The sequence below is a fragment of the Aotus nancymaae genome, unplaced genomic scaffold, assembly GCF_030222135.1.
Source record: "Aotus nancymaae isolate 86718 unplaced genomic scaffold, 86718_ANA_hifiasm-v0.15.2.pri h1tg000007l, whole genome shotgun sequence".
Classification (NCBI taxonomy): domain Eukaryota; kingdom Metazoa; phylum Chordata; class Mammalia; order Primates; family Aotidae; genus Aotus; species Aotus nancymaae.
The window spans coordinates 14575317-14598407 of NW_026988418.1; the positions used below are offsets into that span (position 1 = coordinate 14575317).

Below are 23091 nucleotides of genomic sequence, written 5' to 3' on the forward strand. Positions count from 1 at the left end.
GTATGGGTTGTTAGTGTCTATAAAACATTCCCAGAATCCTGTGCTTTAGTGTTTGGCCTATCACTTCTAATTATAAAGTGTGTGAGCTTTGGGAAAGTTAATTTCATTATACATTTTTTGTTTTTGTTTTTTTTCTTTCTTTTTTTTCATTAATTTTTTTTTAAATACATTTTTTTGAATATGGTTTTCTGTTCATGAAGTTTAGCTTGCCTACGTGACTTTTATAAATAAGTAACCAGTTATTTGTTATTTGCGTGACCCCATTGTTGCAGTTTTTTTATTTGTTTATAATACCAGATCTCTTATTCTTAATGTGCTTTAATAAAGGCTGATTTTTTTGGCATTAAGATTGTACGCATCATTAAGAGTAAGACAGTCTGTGTTCAGAGTTTAATTCTAGAGCTAATCATAGGGTAACTTGAGAAGATGAGGCAGTCAGTTACTTGGTACATAAGATCTGAGCACTTGATTTTCTTAAAATATTTTTAAGTTAATACTTAGCAGAAACCTCTGTTGCAGAATGTAGATCTTTAAAAGTTTGTTTTGTTTTGATTTGTTTTAAGATGGAGTTTTTGCTCTTGTTGCCCAGGCCGGAGTGCAATGGCGTAATCTCAGCTCATCGTTACCTCTGCCTCCCAGGTTCAAGCATATCTCCTGCCTCAGCCTCCCCAGTAGCTGGGATTACAGGCATGTGCCACCACACCCAGCTAATTTTGTATTTTTAGCAGAGACAGCGTTTCTCCACGTTGGTCAGGTTGGTCTTGACCTCCCAACCTCAGGTGATCCACCCGCCTCAGCCTCCCAAAGTGCTGCGATTACAGGCGTGAGACACCGCGCCCAGCAAAAGTTTTAATATAAATACTTAGGTAGATTGGGATTCTTTTTCTTTGAGACAGACTCTTACTCTGTTGCCTAGGCTGAGTGCCATGGCATGATCACAGCTCACTGCAGCCTCAACATCCCAGGCTCAAGTCATCCTCCCACCTCAGCCTCCTCAGTCGCTGGGACCACAGGTGCATACTACCACACCTGGCTATTTTTTGTATTTTTAGTAGAGACAGGGTCTCAGCATATTGCCCAGGCTGTTCTCAAACTCCTGAGCTCAAGCAATCCACCCACCTCAGCTTCCCAAAGTGCTGGGATTACAGGTGTGAGCCACCATGCCCAGCCGACAGCTTTTTGTTTTTTTGAGACAGAGTCAAAAAGTGATTATGCCACTACATTCCAGCTTGGGCAGCAGAGTGAGACCTTGTCTCTTTAAAAAAAAAAAAAATGGGAAAAATAATAGGCTGTAAAAATGTACAGAAGTTGATTGCTGACCAGTAACTTTTAATATTGAATTAACAAATATTTATAGCATTCTTAACACACTCAGAATTCAGGCTTTTTTCAATTGTGATCTAAATGAAAGTGAGAGTGAGGTGGTGAGAGAAGTCCCGGTGGAAATGAGTGAAAGATTGAGGAAGAGCTGGCTTATAGATAGCCACAGTGTGTAGCTATTTTTTTTAGAGATAGGGTTTCACCTTGTTGCCCAGGCTGGAGTGCAGTGACTATTCACAGGTGTGATCATAGCACACTACTGCCTCAAACTCTTGAGCTCAAGTCATACTCCTGTCTTAGCCTCCCAAGTAGCTGGGACCACAGGCTCATGCCACCATATGCAGTCAAAATGTCCCAGGTTTTTTTGTTTTGTTTTTTCATTTAGGTTACTTGGGTTAAATGGAAGTATGCGTTTTTTTGTTTGTTTTGTAGAGATAGTGTCTCATTATTTTGGCCAGGCTGGTCTTGAACTCCTGGCCTCAAGTGACCCTCCTGCCTCAGCCTCCCAAAGTGCTGGAATTAGGAGCCACTAGGCCTTGCCAGAGTCAAAAAGTAAAGTGATAAGGGAGAAATATATTTTATCTTCTTGGAGAATTTGCTTGACCTTTTGATTTTTATGTTCAAATTGGCCTCATGGTAATGTTGTTTTTGAACTCTTAGATGAGTTCCTTATTTTGACAATGGATACTTAAAATTTCATTTGAATGCATGTATCCCTAGCTTTTAATTAAATTGCCAGTCTAGAGTGTACTCCCAGGGGCCAAATGAGTAATTATCTTATTACTTAATCTAGAAAGCATACTGTAAGGTAACTAAAGGATCTGAAAGTGTGGGAATGAAGAAAGGAACCCTCCAAATATATTTGCTTCTAAAATTCTTAAAATTTTCTGAACACACTCATAAAGTTGAATGGCTTTAAGAAGAGTGAGGCTTTTATAACTGACCCAGCTAAAGTTACATATTTAAACCCTTATTTTTTGGAAGAAAAGCAGTTTACCATAACTGAGTATTGAGGGTAAGAAACAGCATGCTTGTTACCTAGTTTCTTCTATCAGTTAGCAAGTGTGGTTTAAGCTTCACAGGGAAAGGAGAAATGAGTCTCTTACCCCTAAGGTGCCTACAATTAAGGGACAGGACATGAAACATTATGAGGTCAGTGTGATATAGTACATAATCAAGTATTGTTTGGTATATAGTTTTGAAGTTGTGTGATCAGTTTGTGATAGGGCAGTGAATCACAAATGTACTTTTTAGCTTCTGAATCCTTGGGATAATCTTACTTGGAACCTGAGTATAAAAAAGTAAATTAAAACAACAGAGTTGCCTTTATTAAACTGAGTGGTGGAGCTTGGAGCCAAAACTATAGCCTTCTGTGTTCACAGGTTCCACATCCTCTGTTCCATCCAATCACCGACGGAAAATATTTGAGAAGGAAAACAATGAAAAAGAATACAAGAGATAACACAAATGTAAAATACATATATATATACACACACACTATATATATATATATATAGTGTAACTATTACATAGCATTGTTTTAGATATTATAAGTAATTTAGAGATGACTTAAAGTATGGGAAAGTATGTAGTTTATATGCAAATGTTATGCCATTTTATATAAGGGACTTGGGCATCTGAGGATTTTGCTGTTCAAGGATTTTGGAGTCCATCAGGGGTGGGACTAATCATTAGATGGTGGACATGAACTTAGGTCATTGAGTTGTATAATTTTGTACAGTACAAGTATGTGTGTGTGAGTTTTAATTAAAATGTAATATACAGAAACTAGTATATCTAACAGAATATCTTGAGTTTTCTTTTGATTGACTGATTGGTTGGTTGGTTGGTTGGTTGATTGAGATGGGGCTCTCACTGTGTTGCCCAGGATGGTCTTGAACACCTGGGATCAAGTGATCCTCCTGCCTCAGCCTCCCAAAGCACTGGGATTACAGGTGTGAGCCACTGCACCCAGCAGCAAGTTCCTTTTTTTTTTTTGAGACAGAGTCTTGCTCTGTCGCCAGGCTGGAGTGCAGTGGCGCAATCTCAGCTCACTGCAACCTCCGCCTCCTGGGTTCAAGCAATTCTTCCGCCTCAGCCTCCTGAGGAGCTGAGACCACAGGCGCGTGCCACCACACCCGGCTAATTTTTGTATTTTTGGTAGAGATGGGGTTCACCATTTTGGCCAGGATGGTCTCGATCTCTTGACCTCGTGATCTGCCCTCCTCGGCCTCCCAAAGTGCTGGGATTACAGGTGTGAGCCACCATGCCCGGCCTGCAAGTTTCTTAATTACATAGCCTAGTGCACTTGCAAAATATAGCCATGACTGTAGTATAGTCTATTTCCAAGCCCCTAGAAGGCTCCCTCCTGCCCCCTCCAACAGTTAGTACCTTTTCTCCAAAGGTAACTTGGTTGTTAATGACCTCCTATCACCCATATTTGTTTTGTGTGGTCAGCTTCAAACTGAATACATTCTAGCATTGACATAATGGCAACAGTTCACATTCTTTTTCATTGCTATGCAGTATTCAAAATTCTGTAAGTATACCACATTTTATTTATTCATTCTATTATTTCAGTGGTATCAATTTTGGGCTGTATAAATAAAGATGCTGTGAACATTATACATAAGCACCTATTTTGAGTATATATCCAGGGATAGAATTACTGGATAATGGAGCCACATGTATATTTAGTTTTTCCCCCAATATTTTATTGCAGGAATTTTCAAAAATAAAGAAGAGGTGACAAAATTGTTTGAATACCCATATTCATTCCTACCACCTAAATTCTGCAGGAAACATTTTACTGTATTTGCTTTCACATATACCTATTCATTTTCCTGTCGATCTATCCTGTTAATCTGTTTCAAAAAAAAAAAAAAACGTTGGCCAAGTAGGTTTCCAAGTGGTTGCACTAATTTTCTGCTTGTGCTTACAACATGAGAGTTTCATTTGTGCCATATCTTCACCAGAACCTGGTATTGTCAATCTTTATTTTTGAAATTTTTTTCAGCTTTGAAATATAGTTGACATAATTATATATACTTGTGATGTACAACATGGTGTTTTAATAAATGTAGACATTGTGAAAAGATTACCATAGACAAGCTAATTTACAGATCCTTCACCACAATTATGATTTGTTACTGTGAGAATATTTAAGATGTATTTCCATAGCAATTTTCAAGTATATACAATACTGTAGTCACTATGTTATAACAGATCTCCATAATTATAGATCTGTTTTATTTTAGACATTCTGATAGGTGTGGAGAAGTGTAGAAATGCAGTTGACCCTTGAACAACATAGGGTTGAACAGCATGGGTCTACTTACAATGCTGATTTGTTTAGTCAAATATGTTGGAATTTTTAAGATTTGTGACAATTTGAATAAACAAGTGATTCTCATTTTTCGAATTATCAAAAAATTAAGGTATGTCATAATGGATGCATAAAATATGTAGATGCTAGTGTGTTTCATCATTTACTACCATAAAGCATACACATTTATTATAAAAAATTAAAGTTTGGGCTGGGCATGGTGGTTAATAGCTGTCATCCCAGACCTTTGGGAAGCTGAGGCAGGAGGATTGTTTGAGCTCAGGAGTTTGGGACAGCCTGGACAGCAGCATCTCCACAAAAAATCAAAAGTATTGGCTAAGTCTGGGCAAGGTGACTCACGTGTGTAATCCCAGCACTTTGGGAGGCCAAGGCAGGCAGATCACTTGAAGTCCAGTTTTTAATTGGGTTGTCTGTTAAAACCTTGATTTGTAGGAGTTTAAAGTATATTTTACTAATAAAAAAGAATGGTAATTGTTCTCTGCATAATATTTAGAAAATAAGGCCAGGTGCAGTGGTTCAAGCCTGTAATCTCAGTGCTTTGGAATGCCAAGGCGAGAGGATCCCTTAAGGCCAGGAGGTTGAGACCAGTCTGGGCAGCATACTGAGACCCTGACTCTACAAATAATAAAAATGCTGGGTGTGGTGGCGTGCACCTGTAGTCCCCAGCTACTTGGAAGGCTGAGTGAGGCAGGAGGATCACTTGAGCCTAGCAGCTCAAGGTTACAGTGAAATATGATCACACCACTATACTCCAGTCTGGGCAAGAGCAAGATCCTGTCTTTCTTTGTTTGTTTGTTGAGACTGAGTTTTGCTGTTGCTGCCCCAGGCTAGAGTACAGTGGCGTGATCTCAGCTTACTGCAGCCTCTGCCTCCCAAGTACGAGCAATTCTCCCTGCCTCAGCCTCCCAAGTAGCTGGGATTACAGGCGCACGCCACCACACCAAGCTAATTTTTTGTATTTTTAGTAGGGACGGGGTTTCATCATATTGACCAGGCTGGTCTTGAACTCTGGACCTCAGGCGATCCGCCCACCTCAGCCTCCCAAAGTGCTGGGATTACAGGCGTGAGCCACCATGCCTGGCCAGTTCTGTCTCTTAAAAAAGGAAAAGGAAATAAAGAATGGAAGGAAAGTAGAAATTGTGTTAGATCCTAGAATGCAAAGATAAATAAAATGATCTCCATGTTGTCAGTGTACCCACATTCTAGAACGGGATGTAGGTAAATGGATATAAAATGCACTGCAATAAATTTTATGAAGAGGAAAGTTTAGGGTGCTGTATTTGCTCAATACTTCATTATTTTTGCTTTCTTGATATTTTAAATAATACTATGAATGTTGAATGGATAAAATACTTCTTGTTTTAGAATATTTTATTAGTATATATTTTCTTAGGAATTGCTGGATCTGGCCAGGCACAGTGACTCATTCCTGTAATCCTAGCACTTTGGGAGATGGAGGTGGGAGGATTGCTTAAGCCTAGGACTTGGAGACTAGCTTGGACAACATAGTGAGATCCCATCTCTAAAAAAAGAAAGGGAAAGAACTGCTAAATCAAAGGATGTGAGGATTTTTAAGCTACACAATAAAACAATTGGATCATCCTAAATAATTTAAACCATGGAAAAGTATATGTTCCACAAGAAAGCGTACCTCTTTAGTGACCAAAATATGGAATTGATGAATATTGAGGGGGTTCCCCCTAAAACTTTAACCCCCTTTGTGTTGACACATTCATGAGAATTTTGTTGATTAGGTTATAGGTTTTTTTTTTTAACAAAGAATAAAACATGGTCTCCTTGATTAGGGTTAGATATCCCTTGCTAGCTCCTTAGATGAGTTCCTTTTTCTTTTTCTGTTTTTGAAATGGAGTTTCACTCTTGCCCATGCCTGGAGTGCAGTGGTATGATCTCCGCTCACTGCGACCTCCGCCTCCTGGGTTCAAGCAATTCTCCTGCCTCAGCCTCCTGAGTAGCTGGGACTACTGGCGCATGCCACTATGCTCCACTAATTTTTTTGGTTTTTTTTTTAGACAGAGTCTCATTCTGTCATCCAGGTTAGAGTCCAGTGGTAGGATCTTGGCTCACCATAAGCTCCGTCCCCCTGAGTTCAAGCGATTCTCCTGCCTCTGCTGCCTCCCAGGTAGCTGGGATTATATAGGCACATACCACCACTCCCAGCTAGCTACCACTCCCGCCTAATTTTTGTATTTTTAGTAGAGACAGAATTTCACTATGTTGGCCAAGCTGATAAAGGCTCTTTGGGGGAGCTTTTGGTATTTTCAAGGAAGGGGGTCAAGCTTCATTCTTTTGCATGTGACTAGCCTGATGTGAAAATGGTTTTCTTTTCTCATTGAATTATCTTGGTATTCTTGCCAAAGATCAGTTGTCTATAAATGTGAGAGTACATTTCTGGATTCTTCATTTCTGTTCCATGGGTCTGTATGTCTATCGTTAGGCTAGTATTGTACCATAGCTTTTGTAAGGTTTGAAATCAGAAAGTGAGTCTTTTTTTGTTCTCCCTTTTCAAGATTGTTATGGCTATTCTTAGCTCCTTGTATTTCCATGTGAATTTTAGGATCAGCTGTCAATTTCTGTAAATGAGCCAGCTGAGATTTTGATAGGCTTACTTTTTTTTTTTAATAAGCCTACATTGAAATATTCAATGATTGCCCAAACATTATCACCCTAAGCCCATAGTTTACCTTAGAGTTCATTCTTGGTGTTGTACATGGATTTGGCATGTATAATGACATGCATCCTCCATTATAGTATCATACATATAGTTGCACTGCTCTAAAAACTCTCAGTGTTCCATCTGTTCATACCTCCCCCCAACTCCTGACAACCACTGATAGTTCTATTGTCTCTGTAGTTTTGCTGTTTGCAGAATGTTGCATATTTGGAATCATACAGTATATAGCCTTTTCAGATTGGCTTCTTTCATGCAGTAATATGTATCTAAGTTCCTCCATATTTTTCATGGCTTGATAGCTCATTTCTTTCTTAGTGCTGAATAATATTCCATTTGCATTGATATAATAATTTATCCATTTGCCTACCCAAGGACACCATAGTTGCTTCCACATTTTGATAGTCATGAATAAAGCTCCTATAAACATTTGTTTGTGGGTTTTGGTTGGATGTAATTTTTCATCTCCTTTGGGTAAATACCAAAGAATGCAATTGCTGGATTAAATGGTAATAATGTGTTTAGTTTTGAGAGAAGTAGCAAACTGTCACCCAGAGCATACCATTTTATCTTTGTTGTTGTTGTTGTTATTGTTTTTTTGAGATGGAGTCTCATTCCGTCACCCAGGCTGGAGTGCGATGTGGCGTGATCTCAGCTCACCACAACCTCCACCTCCCTGGTTTAAGGGATTCTCGTACCTCAGCCTCCCGAGTAGCTTGGATTACTGGCATGTGCCACCGCACCCGGCTAATTTTTGCATTTTTAGTAGAGATGGGGTTTCACTATGTTGGCCAGGCTGGTTTTGAACTCCTGATCTCAGGTGACCCGCCTGCCTTGGCCTCCCAAAGTGTTGGGATTACAAGCGTGAGCCACCACACCTGGCCACAAAGCGTACCATTTTGCATTCCCACCAGTAGTAAACGAGAGTTTCTGTTACTACACATCCTTTCTATGATTTTGTGTCCGTGTTTTGGATTTTCACCATTCTGATAGGTGTATAGCGGTATTTTGTTTTAATTTGCAGTTCTCAGTGCTTCTCAGTACCTCCTACCACCCACCTTAACTGGGATAGGATGGCTGAGGGGCTGAAGTTAGATAGTTCCCTTTCTCCAGGTAGGTTAAGTAAGCTCTGGTAAAAGTTTCTCCCAGAACTCTAAAAATGTTCACTGGGCGCAGTGGCTCATGCCTTTAATCCCAGCACTTCGGGAGGTTGAGGCAGGTGGATCACGAGGTCACGAATTCAAGACCAGCCTGGCCAGCATTGTGAAACACTGTCTCTACTGAAAATTAGCCAGGCGTGGTGGCAGGTGCCTGTAATCCCAGCTGCTTGGGAGGCTGAGGCGGGAGAATCGCTTGAACCTGGGTGGCAGAGGTTGTGGTGAGCCGAGATTGCACCACTGCACTCCAACCTGGGCAACAGAGTGAGACGCCGTCTCAAAAAGAGTTTTGCCTGAGGATAGGCTTATTAGGAGCAGAATACTCTGGCATATTTAAAATGGTTTATTTTCCCCTCCACCTCGTGGAAGCACTCATGTGAGGACCTGGTAGATGTTTTGGAGGTAAAATTCACAAAAGTGTGGGAGCCCCATATGATTGGATCCACTTAGAATTTTTATTTTAATTTTATTTTTTATTTGTTTGTTTGTTTGTTTGTTTGTTTGTTTTGGAGATAGAGTCTTGCTCTGTGGCCCAGCATGGAGTACAGTGGCACAAGCTCAGCTCACCCTCTGTCCCCCGGGTTCAAGCTATTCTTGTGACTCAGCCTCTCTTGAGCAGCTGGGATTACAGGCGTGCACCACCATGCCCGGCTAAATTTTGTATTTTTTGTAGAGATGGGGTTTTGCCACATTGCCCAGGCTGGTCTCAAGCTACTAGCCTCAAGTGATCTGCCTGCCTCAGCCTCCCAAATTGCTGGAATTACAGGCATGAACCACGGTGCCCAGCCTTGACTATTTAATAATAGCCATTCTGACTGGTGAGATGTTATCTCATTGTGGTTTTCATTTGCATTTCCCTTTTTTTTTTTTGAGACGGAGTCTTGCTTTGTCGCTTAGACTGGAGTGCAGTGGCGTGATCTCAGCTCACTGCAAGCTCCACCTCCTGAATTCAAGCAATTCTCCTGCCTTAGCCTTGTGAGTAGCTGGGATTACAGGCACCTGCCACCATGCCTGGCTAATTTTTGTATTTATAGTAGAGACGGGTTTCACCCTGTTGGCCAGACTGGTCTCAAACTCCTGACTTCAGGTGATCCACATGCCTCAGCCTCCCAAAGTGCTGGAATTACAGGCATGAGCCACCATGCCCGGCTGATTTACATTTCTCTAATGATCAGTGATACTCAGAATAGCATGAAATTTACAACATCAGTTATTTCTGTAATTTTCCATGTAATATTTTCAGACCACGGTTGACCACAGTTAACTGAAACATTGCAGTAAGTGGGGACTACTGGAGATCCTCTTCATTTTCTTTTCTTTTTTTTTTTTTTATCCTCTAAAATCTAGGTAGAAGAGATACTCTTCATTTTAAAGATGAACAAATAGGTTGGGCAGTAGAGCAGGGCAGCTAGGAGAAATGCATTTAGACAATAGGGATAACTGCACAATGAGGCAGAAAATATTATAATACACTAGATTTGGCTCAAAGGCAGTCACAGGAGCCTCTAGGAGTTCATTTCCAGTAGAGTCCAGCAGAGGAATGGGATAATGGAATGAAGTAGGTTATAGTGATACTTGAAGTAATCAGACTCCTTTAAAATGAATTGGGTCTTCTAAAAATGTTTCATAAATCCTAAAGGTAGACATAACATGGCACATACAGTGTTCCACTAAATTATCAGAAATATCCATATGTATAACACCTCTTTTTTCATTTGGAAGTGAATAGCCCTGCCTCAGCAAAATTTCTCAAGTTAACAAAGTGTTTTCAGTGTCCCCATGTCTTTTTCTATTCTCAGGTGGTGATTTCCTTTCTTTTGCCATTCTCTGTAATAGGCAATCTGCGCTCTCTAACCTTTCTCTTAAATTTATAGTGTAGTGATTACTAAGGTACCAGTTCCTATCAATTAAGGCTCATTTCAGTGTAATGTGGTTGTGTTTTATTTAGCATTACATCCACTAGGTCCTGTGCACCAGTCCCTGCCCCATTTTCGTTAGACAGCTGGAGGCCTTGTTCAAAAAATGACTAGAAAATGGACGTGTAACCCATCCTTTATGGCTTTCTTATAGCACCTGAAACTATCCAGCCTTGTTTTATCCTGTTTACTCTAAGATCCTAAGCCAGTGGTTCTCAACCAGGATGAATTTGCTCTCTAGGAAACATTTGGCAGTCTAGAGACATTTTTTTTTTGGTTGTTACAGCGTGTCAGGGAAGAGGGTGCTACTGGCATCTAGTGGATAGAGAGAGCTGCCAAACATCCTGTGATGTACAGGACAGCCCCCTACAACAAAGAATTATCTTACTAAAATGTCATTGCCCAGGTTGAGAAACTCTTCACTAAGCAAACAATTTTCCTCTCTAACCTCAATTAGGTCCTTAATTAAGTTTGTTTCTTCAACTGAAAAGTGGAGGTTATTGTACCTTTTCAAATGGATGCAAAGATAAATGAATTTAAAGCATGGAAATATTTAGCACAGTGTCTGACACACAATGGCACTCCGCTGATTGAATAAATTAGGGTTTTAAAAAAATATGGTATAATGCAGCTTCTCATCCATCCTTATTCTCCTGCAAAAATTATCGTGTTAAAAACTTCCTAGACTGCCTCTTAAATATGTTTTGATTTTTGGTCATGAAAGCAATGATTATCATACCACCATTGGAACAAAATCTTTTTAAATAAGAGATACCTTTTCCTGTTCTTTTCTAAAGCACTTCAGTTAATTAAAGCCTGGGGAGGAGTGTAGGTCAATGTTTAAGTCAATCAGTAATTGAATATTTTCTGGTGTCAAGAGTTAATAAGTTCATGATCAAAAAGCCTATGTAGGAGAAGACGTTAGAAGGATTTTAGAAACACTAAGCTTACCCCATTCTCCTTGTGCTTTTATTTTTGTGTAGCACTTCAAGACCATCAATAGTTGTAGTCTTAAAAGTCCCTAAAAGAAGAAATGATATTACTGTCAAGAACTAGTAAACCATACATGAAAGATTTGTGGATTGTTTAGATTTTTATGGTGTACCACTGTTTGCAAGGTGGTGTTAGGTGCTATGAATTAGGAGTTTGTAAGTTTGGTTAATTGGCTGAGGCCCATTGTTGATGTGTTAATTTTTTTGTGAATTAGTTTTTAGCATACGGATCCTGTACAAGATAAATTTATACCTTTAAACATTTAAATTTTTTGGTATTGTAAATGGTGTTTATGCTTTTTATTTTGGCTTCCGGTTCATTGCTGGTATTTTACAAGTACAACTGATTTGTGTGTGTGCTTTTAACGTGCAACCTTGCTGAATTCATTTGGGAGGTTTTGATTAGAGTCCTTGGGATTTTCTAAATAGGCTCATGTCTGGTTGTCTCATTAATTAAAAATTTTTAGGATGTGTTTTGTAGAGTATTAATATTCAATTTTGGGTGTTTTCATTCTGAGGCTGATTTTCATCTAGGCCCCCTTTTAAACTTTCACAGCTTCCCCCTTTTCATCTTCACTCCCTTCCCCAGAAATCACTGAAATGACTTCTGAGTAAATTGTCATTTTATTTTACTGATTCAAAATTATTATTAGATAAGTTTATTATATGCTGGAGGTAATAGAATAGTGCATCCAGAGTCTTGAATTATGTAGGACTATTTGTGTTAGTGAGCGAAGTCTGTTCTGCTTTTGGATTCTTGCACCTACTTTTTATTGATTTTTCTTTTTCTTATTGTCAGTTCTTCATCTGCTGTTAGTGTGTCTGTCCTTGAAGTACCTCTTCCTGCTTCTAATAATTTGGCATGTTGGAAAACCAGATACTCAAGTTCATCACAATATTTTCTATTGCCTGCCAAAAGAGAGATCCCAGAGGCAGTGGCAGTTGAGTAAAGTAGCGTTTTCACTTGCGACTCTATTCTGGGGTTTAGATAGATGGGTACCTTACATTTTTTTAAGTTAAAAAAATTTTTAAAGTTTGTAACAAATTTGCTTAATAAAATCAATTTTAGCAGGAAGTTCACATGCATTTGAGAATTGAAAGAACCTTTAATGTTGATGTAAGCCTATTAGTGCTTCCTTTTTCATATATACCTCACCACCTCTGTGTTTAATAATCTGGACTTTTTTCACATTCCTAGATTTTGTTTCTCAAAAATACTTCTCCCTTAAAACATAATTTAATGAACGCTCTGTAAGATATAAGTTCTTAATCTCAAAGTAATCTTTAGATTGAGGAGCACTAAAATTGAGGTCCATAGACCCTTTAAGGTCAGGAATAGAACTGCTTTCAGTATGATTGATTTCCTTAGTAATCTTATGTGTTTTATTTAAAAATGTTATCTGAAATAGCTTTCATCAGACTGCATAAGGTTTCCATGGCAAAAAAAAAAAAAAGTTTTAAGAATTCATGACAGACAATCCCAGAGTGAGCTCCTATCACTGCTGCCAGAAACCACAAAGCCTTTTGGGAATTCTGAACTCTGAACTCTGAGTCACAGAGTTTAGATAGGTATGTGGTATTGGAATTCAGTTGAATTTTGCTATTCCAACATTTGGTAAATTGTCAGACATCATTAAGATTTGCAGCGTGAAATGGGCCCATTTATTTACTATTTGTTTATTTATATAGAGACAAAGTCTTGCTCTCTTGCCCAGGATGGAGTGCAGTGGCATGATCTTAGCTCACTGCAACCTCTGCCTCCCAGGTTCAAGCGGTTCTCCTGCCTCAGCCTCCCACCACGCCCTGTCTGTGATAAGATTTTTAAATAAAAATTTCATGGCTTGTCTCTGTGGCTCATGTCTGTAATCCCATCAATCCTGGCTCACTGCAACCATTGTGTCTTCAGTTCAAGTGATTCTCCTGCCTTAGCCTCCTGAGTAGCTGGGATTACAGGCATGCACCACCACCCCCAGCTACTTTTTATCCTATTTTTCAGTAGAGATGGCGTTTCACTATGTTGGCCAAGCTGGTCTCAATCTCCTGGCCTCAGGTGATCCACCTGCCTTGGCTTCCCAAGTAGCTGAGGCTACAGACACGTACGTACTACCACTCCTGGCAAATTTTTGTAAAGATGAGGTTTCGCCATATTGCCCAGGCTTGGATTACATGTGTGAGCCACTGCACTTGGCCCCAAAACAGTTTTTAATGGATGATGCTGGGACGCCTACATATAACCACATAGTTAAGTGAAGTTGGACCCCTTTCTTACTATATGCAAAAACTCAGAGTGGTTTATATGCCTAAAATATAAGAGCTAAAACTTTGTAAACCTCTTAGTATAGGACCAAGTGCTCATGACCTTTGGTTTGATAGAAACTTCTTAGGATACTGAAAGTAAAAGTAACCAAAGTTGAATTTCATTAAAGTTTAAAATTTGTTATTGAGAGAACACCATCAAGAAAGTGAAAAGATAATCCATAGGATGCAAGAAAATATTTGGGGTTGTTCGTTTGTTTGTTTTTTGAGACAGAGTCTTCCCTCTGTCGTCCAGGTTAGAGTGCAGCAGCACAGTCTTGGCTTATTGCAACCCTACCTCCCAGGTTCAAGCAATTCTTGTGCCTTAGCCTCCCAAATAGCTGGGATTACAGGTATGCACCACCACGCCCTGCCTAATTTTTTTTTTTTTTTTTTTAAATTTTCAGTAGAGAAGATTTCACCATGTTGATCAGGCTGATCTTGAACTCCTCACCTCAGGTGATCTGCCCGCCTCAGCCTCTCAAAATATTTGTAAATCATTTGTCTGATAAAGGACTTGTGTCCAGAAGACAACAAAAAAATAATTTGCTATCCGGGAAATGCAAATGAAAATTACAAATGAGATAGCACATCTTATCCACTTGATGGTTATAATAAAAATAAGTTTAAGCAATGATGTAGAGAAACTGGAACATTCTGTTTCACTATTTAAAATACACACTTCCGTGGTTTCCAATGTGTTCAGAGTTACGCAACCATCACTTATCAATACAGCTCCCAGTGGGATTGTAAGATGGTGCAGGTGCTTTGGAAAAGTTTGGCAGTTCTACAAAAGGTTTTGTGGAGTTCCACTCCTTGGTATATCTACCCAATAAAATGAAAACATGTACAAAAACTTGTACATGAATTTTCATAACAGTATTCACAGTAGCCAAAAAATGGAAGCAGCCCATGTCCATCAGTGCCTAAACAAAATGGTGGTGTGCTATTCAGTGATAAAAAGGATTGCAGTTCTGATAAATGCTGCACATGGGTGAACTTTGAAAACATGCTAAGTGACAGGCTAGCCACAAAAGACTGCATATTAGTATGATTCCATATACAAGCATACCTTGTTTTATTGCACTGCATAGGTTGGTGTGTGTGTTTACACAACTTGAAGGTTTGTGGCAACTCTGTACGAAACAAGTCTATTGGTACCATTTTTCTAGGAGCTCACTTCATTTCTCTGCCACATTTGGTAATTCTCATGCTTTCAAACCCTTTCATTATTAGATCTTTTATGGTGATCTGTGATCAGTTCTATTAGGGTGGTCTGCAATGAAACCCACACATCTGAGTAATGCTTATCTATTAAATGTCCAGGATAGGCAAATCTATAGAGACAAAAAGCAAATTAGTAGTAGCCTAGGTCCGAGGAGTTTGGGGGAATGACTGTTAGTGAGTACCCTTTCTTTGGGGGGTAATGAAAATATTCTAAAATTGATAAGTGATGGTTGTATAACTCTGAACACACTGGAAACCATTCAAGTGTGTATTTTAAATAGGGAAATAGAGTGTGAATTATATCTCTAAAGTGTTACAGTTAATGGAAGCGTTTTACCTTATCACGATACTGTATTTCCTCAATGCTGAGATGTACTTTTTAAGGATGAGCTTAGTTGCTCACTCCTGGGATCCCAGCAGTTGGGGAGGCCAAGGCAGGAGGATTCCTTGAGCCCAGGAATTTGAGACCAGCCTGGGCAACATAGTGAAAACCTGTCTCTACAAGATTTATTTTTTTAATTAGCTGGGCATGGTGACATGGGCCTGTAGTCCCAGCTACTCAGGAGGGTGAGGCGGGAGAATCACTTGAGCCCAGGCAGTCGAGGCTGCAGTGAGCCAAGACTGTGCCACTGCACTCCAGCCTGGGTGACAGAATGAGACCCTATCTAAAAAAAAAAAAAATTCATATTTATCAGGATGATAGATGTGTTGCTGGCTTTTAAATCTCTGTAATTGTTCAGGAACTTCATCAGAGCTAATCTGGGTGGTTTTGTTTTGGTCAAGATTCATAGAACATCAGAACTAGAACATACATTGAGACCAACTATTCTAAATCCTCCATTTTATGGTCCTAAGTGTCAGTCTGGCAAAATTCAGAGAAAACATTTCCGAGTAGGAGATTGCAGCTGGGAAGAAGGTGGTGCCAGCTGCAGCTTGTAAAGATATAAAGAGAAAGATCAGGAGAGCTGGCTCTTATTTCCTACTGGAGGAAAAGATACAGCTTTTGGTGACAAGCTACATTCTTTAGTAGTGACTTTATTTTTCCTTCACCACAAACCAGACTTGTACTACTATTTCCAGCCTCAGCACATTATTTAGGTACTTCCCCACTGCATTGTTTTAGTTTCTGAAATGGTATCACATTCCCTAAATTGAATCCAACTTTTAATGTAGTGCCCTTCAGACAGACACGTTTTACATTCATCTGTTTGTGTCTTCTTGGGTTAAACCACCTAAGATTAGGGCCCAATACATTCTTGACAATATCTATCATTTTATAGATGCTTCATTTACATATTAACAGACAACTGGAATGCTACAGAGATTTTTCTCATCATATCAGACCTTGCGGTTTTTGATGTCTGACCCTATCTTTTGGCTGGGCACGGTGGCTCACACCTGTAATCCCAACACTTTGGAAGGCCGAGGTGGTGGATCACTTGAGGCCAGGAATTCGAGACCAGGCTGGTTAACATGGTGAAATCCTGTCTCTACTAAAAATACAAAAATTAGCCGGGCTTGGTGGCATGTGCTTTTACTCTCAGCTACATGAGGTTGAGGCAGGAGAATTGCTTGAACCTGGGAGGTTGGATTACAGTGAGCCAAGATCGCACCACTGCATTCCAGCCTGGGTGACAGAGTGAGACCCTATCTTCGCTCCTCCTTCAGCATATTTTATAATCCTGTCTTCCATTTCTATTCTAGCCCCTTCCATGCTGCTGCATTTTTCCACAATGCGTATTTTAATTTTAAGTTATTCCTTCTCTCTTCTTAAAGGCAGATGATTTCCTTTGGATTCTCGCTCTTTCTTTTGCCTGCAGACATGTGGAGAACTAAAGAAAGTATTAAGGAAAAGATTGTTTAAATTTATTTGAAATGTATTTACTTCTTTGTGAATTCTATCTTTCTCAAAATTTAAACTCACAGGGCAAGCCCATGTGTGTCTCCTAATCAACAATGAGGAAATGGTAGTTAGATAAGACTGTATAAGACATTTAAGTAGATGATGGTGGAAAAGGGAAGAGAGGAAGTCAGGGATCAGGAAGGATGTCTATCTCCAGGGACTAGTAGGGTGGTGGTGTCAGAGAAGAGCCCATATATTGAGCCCTTTATCTTGGTAAGTGCTTTACTTATTTGCTTATTTCTTACAATACTTTTTTTTTTTTTGAAATGGACTCTAGCTGTGTGGCCCAGGCTGGAGTGCAGTGGTATGATCTCCACTCACTGCAATCTCTGTCTCCTAGGTTCAAGTGATTCTCATGCCTCAGCCTTCCTAGTAGCTGGAATTACAGGCATATATTACCATACCTGGCTAATTTTTGTGTTTTTAGTAGAGATAGGGTTTCACCATATTGTCCAGGCTGGCCTCAAACTCCCTACCTCAAGTGATCCACCTTCCTTGGCCTCCCAAAAGTGTTAGGAAGGATTGATTACAGGAGTGAGCCATCATGCCCAGCTCAGCCCAACGCTTTTTTTTTTTTTTTTTAAGACAGAGTCTCACTCTGTCATCCAGGCTGGAGTGTAGTGGTGTGATCTCAGCTCACTGCAACCTCTGCCTCCCAGGTTCAAGCAATTCTTGTGTTTCAGCCTCCCAAGTAGCTGGGATTACAGGCATGCGCCACTACGTATGGCTAATTTTTTTCATATTTTTAGTAGAGATGGGGTTTTGCCATGTTGGTCAGACTGGTCTCGAACTCCTGATCTCAAATGATCCACCGACCTCAAATGATCCACCTGGCTTAGCCTCCCAAAGTGCTGGGATTTACAGGGGTGAACCACCGCATCTGGCCTCCAGTGCTTTAAGATAGGTATTTTGTCTGTTTTGCTGATGAGGAATCTTAACGCTCAGATGTTAAGAAGCTTACCTAAGGCCACATACATAATTAAATGCCAGAGCAGAAATTCCAGGAAATGCCTATGCTCTTTCCATTATGCTTTTTTGTTCATTAACCTAGGTGGGGGGCATAGAAATTCTGAGTTTGAGAAGCACCTTGAAGTATATTTGGTTTGGTTTTGGACCTATTGAAGTTACTGTGGGATGGGTAGGTAGAACTTTGAAAGAGGCAACAACCCAGGTATTTTCACTTGGGACAATGTTAGGTGTAATTTTTATCAAGTTTTCCTTTTTTATTGCTATATAATCCAAATAATTAGCCATTTCCTTTTTATTTTTGAGATAGCAATTTTTCTTTTTCTTTTTGTTATATTGTTATTTATTCCAAATCATTAGCAATTTTTCTTTTTTTCTTTGACTTTATGACCCAGGCTGGAGTACAGTGACGTAATCTCATCTCACTATAGCTCAACCTCCTGGGCTCAAGCAATCCTGCTGCTTCAGCCCTCCAAGTAGCTGGGACTACAGGTGTGCGTCACCACGCCTGGCTGATTTTTGTATCTTTTATAGAGACCGGGTTTCACCATGTTGCCTGGCTGGTCTCAAACTCCTAAGCTCAAGCTATCTACCTGTCTTGGCCTCCCAAACTGCAAGGCTTACAGGTGTGAGCCACTGTGCCAGGCCCATTAGCAATTTTTAGTAGCATATTTACAAAGTTCTAATATGTATATAATATATATTGCAAGAACATAAGTGCTTTGATTTAAATTATTCAGTTATGTAATTATGTTGAGTCCCAACTACCTGCCAGACACCGTGCTGAGTAGGTAGTAAACATTGGTAAGCAAAACAGACACACTGGGTAGTTTGATAAGCCCCTGCCCTTATCAAACTACCCAGATAGCCTGGGCACAGTGGCTCTTGCCTATAATCTCCCCACTTTGGGAGGCCAAGGCTGGCAGATTTCTTGAGGCCAGGAGTTTGAGACCAGCCTGATCAGTGAGACACTGTCTCTATCAAAACCAAAAAAACTGTTGGGTGTGGTGGTGCATACCTGTAATCCCAGCTACTGGAAAGGCTGTGGTGGGAGGATCACTTGAGCCCAGGAGTTGGAGCTTGTAGTGAGATTTGTTTGTATACCTTTTATCATTAGATCCATATTTAGGCCCTGAAACAGGCTAATCAAAATATTTAGGTTTTGTTTTTTGTTTTTTCCAATTTGTTTTCAGCTGGGAATGAAACACAGTAGCTTGGCAAATATAAAGTTGGAGCACAACCTAGCACTGGCATTGGAGGTCCTCAAAACAATCCCCAGATTTGGTCATTCAATAGGACTCATGGGACTTAGTATATAATCTTATTTACAGCTATGATTTGTTACAGCAAGGAATCAAAGCAAAATCAGCTAAGGGAAAAGGTGCTTTGATCCAAAGGGAACTAAGCACAAGCTTCCAAGAGTCATCTCCTAGTGGAGTCACACAGGACATGCTTAATTCCTTCAACATGTATGAAAGGTTTTCTGCCAGAGCCGCTCATTTGGAGACTCAGTGCCCCAGGTACTGATTAGGCACCCACTGCCTAACACATGACAAAATTTCAGATTCCCAGAGGAAAAGCAGTAAAGCACTATGTAAACCATATAGTGTTTATATAGAGAGGCAGCAGATAGGGAATGGTGGGAACCACCCCCAAATCCACACCTTTTGTTGTTGTTGTTGTTGTTGTTGTTACGAGTCTCACACTGTCGCCCAGGCTGGAGTACAGTGGCAAGATCTCGGCTCACTGCAACCTCCGCCTCCTGAGTTCAAGCAGTTCTCCTGCCTCAGCCTCCCAAGTAGCTGGGATTATAGGCATGCACCACCATGCCCGGCAATTTTTGTATTTTTAGTAGAGATTTTGTATTTTCACCACGTTGGCCAGGCTGGTGTTGAACTCCTGACCTCAGGTGAGAAGTTTTGCCCTCTCAAAGTGCTAGGATTACAGGCCGTGAGCCACCATGCCCGGCTATCACATCTTTTTAAAATTGTTGTTTTTCTATCCCTGTCTAATCTTCCACTCACTCAGTGTCTTTGAGCCAACAATTGAATCAAGATCCCGTTTTGCTGCCTAGAAAACCAGTGGCTCTCTAGTTATGAAACAGTTGATAACTCAGATATCAAGCCATTTTTAAACAAGTATCATGGGAATTAAAATTTAAAATTAGGCATTTGTGGTAAGAAGGGTGAGGCCACATTCATCTTTAAAATATCAGGAGATCTTAGTCATTTCCTTCCCTCTCTGGGTTTCTGAAAATTTGCATGTAAACTGAAATTAGGTTGTTGAATCATTTTAAATATCTAAAAGATACATAGAGAGTTCCTTTGTTTTAACAACAACAACAACAAATATCAAAGGAGAAAATACACTCATAACATGAATTAAAAGATAGTTTTTATTTTATTCTTTAATGTTTATTAATGTTTCCCCATAAAGTAGAGCTTTCTTTTTCTGTTCTGCTTTCTGTGTTCTCTACACATATGTGAACCACAAGACTGAAGAAATCTAGCCTTTGAAAAACCCATAGTTGGAGTTTATTTTCTCTAAAACAATTTAATTTTTTTTTGTTAGGTTCAAGGATTTAAGAGACCCTTTATATTATCCATAGTCGTAAACCAATTTGTTCCCAGTTTACGTGTGAATGGCAGCTCATCAAAACTGGTCAAATAGGACTGGGGCTAAGTTTCAGGAAGGTAGCCTAGACTCGAAATGGTAATTCAAGGGTTGAAGAACTCAGTTGGTAGAGATCACAGCAGAGGCCAAGAGTTTCTAGTATTCAAAGAGAATCCAGGAAACCAGGACCAAAGCCAAGAACAGTAGCACTTAGCAAAGCAGAGAATTATGATGATGAGATGTTAGAATAATTCACAAATATTGGCATTTACAAAGTTCTTAGTTATCTCATGACTGTATCAACTCTCAAAAGTGGGTGTTATCTCCTTTATTCAAAGACATTAAGAGACTTGGTTCAAGCAACCATAGTAAGTAGCTGAGCTGAGACGAATCTTATAATTTAATTCTTCAGACTGAAAATCTCACCTTCTAAGATAGTAGTGTTTTTCAAACTGTTCTGTTGATTCTGCAGAGGTAACCAAGGTGAGGGCATAGGAATGGGGAGTCTCATCCCTCCTAGGTCACACTCCATCCCAGCTTCATTCCACCGGAATTGCTCAGTTTTAAATATTACCATTATAGGCCAGGCCCCATGGCACACCCCTGTGGTCCCACTACTCGGGAGGCTGAGGTTGGAGGATTGCTTGAGCCCTGGAGGTTGAGTTTACATTAAGTTGTGTCTCTGACACTGTGCTTTTTTTGTTTTTAAAGGCAAAGAAGCTCTTTATTGTTATTATTATTATAATACTTTAAGTTCTGGGGTACCTGTGCACAATGTGCACGTTTGTTTCATAGGTATACACGTGCCATGGTGGTTTGCTGCATCCATCACCCCATCATCTGTATTAGGTATTCCTCCTAATGCTATCCCTCCCGTAGTCCCCTGCCTTCTGAAAGGCCCTGGTGTGTGATGTTCCCCTCCTTGTGTCCATGTGTTCCCATTGTTCAGCTCCCACTTAAGAATGAGGACATGTGATGTTTGGTTTTCTATTCTTGTGTTAGTTTGCTGAGAATAATGGTTTCCAGCTTCATCCACGTCCCTGCAAAGGACATGAAGTCATCCTCTTTTATCTGCCACTGTACTTAAGTCTGGGCAACAAAGGGAGACCCTGTCTCAAAAAAAGTGGGGATTATAAACAAGATTTCTTTGAGCAAAATTGTTTTGTGTAAAAAATTCACTGGATTAGGAGCCACAGAATTCTAATTCCATTACTGACAATTTGACTGTAGGCAAGCTTGGTCCTATAAAATGGGAGAGTTGGTCTTGATAACATTTAGATTTATTTTTGCCATAGTCCAATCCATTAAAAATTTTTTTTTAATTATTTTTAGAGATGAGGTCTTGCTATGTTGCCCAGGCTGGTCTCTTATGTGGAAGTAGTTCAGTTAGTATTCCATGCCAGTTCTTCAGTGAAGACTGTGTTTATATCCTTTAGATAGATAACTAAATGTGAATGTTTTGGTGTGTGTATGTTTTGTTGTTAAGGCAGAGTGAAACATAGTCACACTGCTGCGCATCACCCCAACTTCCTACCCTTCCCAGGGTTCCCTTTCCCTTCTATCTCTGACCAAAAAGTAAAAAACAAACCCACAAACGTTTCTTAAAAATCTTTTTCCTCTATTTTTTTATTTTAGGAACAAGTTCCAGTTCCAGTCTACCACCCAACACCTAGCCAGACTCGGCTAGCAACTCAGCTGACTGAAGAGGAGCAAATTAGGATAGCTCAAAGAATAGGCCTTATACAACATCTGCCTAAAGGAGTTTATGACCCTGGAAGAGATGGATCAGAAAAAAAGATCCGAGAGTAAGTTTTAATTTATACGTTTCAAAGTTTTATTTTCAGAAATTTGCTTTAAAAAATTTGCGTTTTCTCTTGCACTTTAGAGAGTAAGACATTTAATATATTGAAACACTTCACTTAATGCAAGGATATGTTTAATTTTTTTTAATAGCTCTTATTACTGGCTACTAACAAGAGAATGGTATAATGTAGTAATTAAGAATTTTCACAGGCGGGGCACAGTGGCTCACTCCTGTAATCCCAGCACTTTGGGAGGCTGAGGTGGGCAGATCACTTGAGGCCAGGAGTTCGAGACCAACCTGGCCAACATGGTGAAACCTCATCTCTACTAAAAATACGAAAATTAGCCAAGCATGGTGGCCTGCGCCTATAATCCCAGCTATTTGGGAGACTGAGGTGGGAGAATCACTTGAAACTCTTTCTCAAAAATAAGTAAAATACTGGGCACGGTGGCTCATGCCTGTAATCCCAGCACTTTGGGAGACCAAGGTGGGAGGATCACAAGGTCAAGAGATTAAGACCATCCTGGCCAACATGGTAAAACCCTGTCTCTACTAAAAATACAAAAATTAGCTGGGCATGGTGGCACACGCCTGTAGTCCCAGCTACTCAGGAGGCTGAGGCAGGAGAATTGCTTGAACCCAGGAGGCAGAGGTTGCAATGAGCCGAGATTGCACCACTGCACTACAGCCTGGGCGACAGAGCAAGACTCCATCTCAAAAAAAGGAAAGTTAATGAAGAGAGCTTTAACTTACAGCAGCCCAGTAAGTAGGCTGAAGTTCGTGTTTCTGCTTTTACAGGTAGTTATTAAAATGAAAATCATCTTACTCTAGGATTACACTAAATAGTACAAGGAAACAAAGTT

At 39.9% G+C, this 23091-nt stretch overlaps 1 protein-coding gene across 1 annotated transcript in view; it reads left to right on the top strand.

Moving 5' to 3' along the window:
* RNF11 (ring finger protein 11) overlaps window positions 1–23091 on the top strand; it is a 34352-nt gene that overhangs the window by 8637 nt on the left and 2624 nt on the right. The window contains exon 2 of the mRNA XM_012434760.3: window positions 22060–22229. Coding sequence (XP_012290183.1) covers window positions 22060–22229 — 170 coding nt within the window. The remainder of the gene's footprint in view (window positions 1–22059; window positions 22230–23091) is intronic.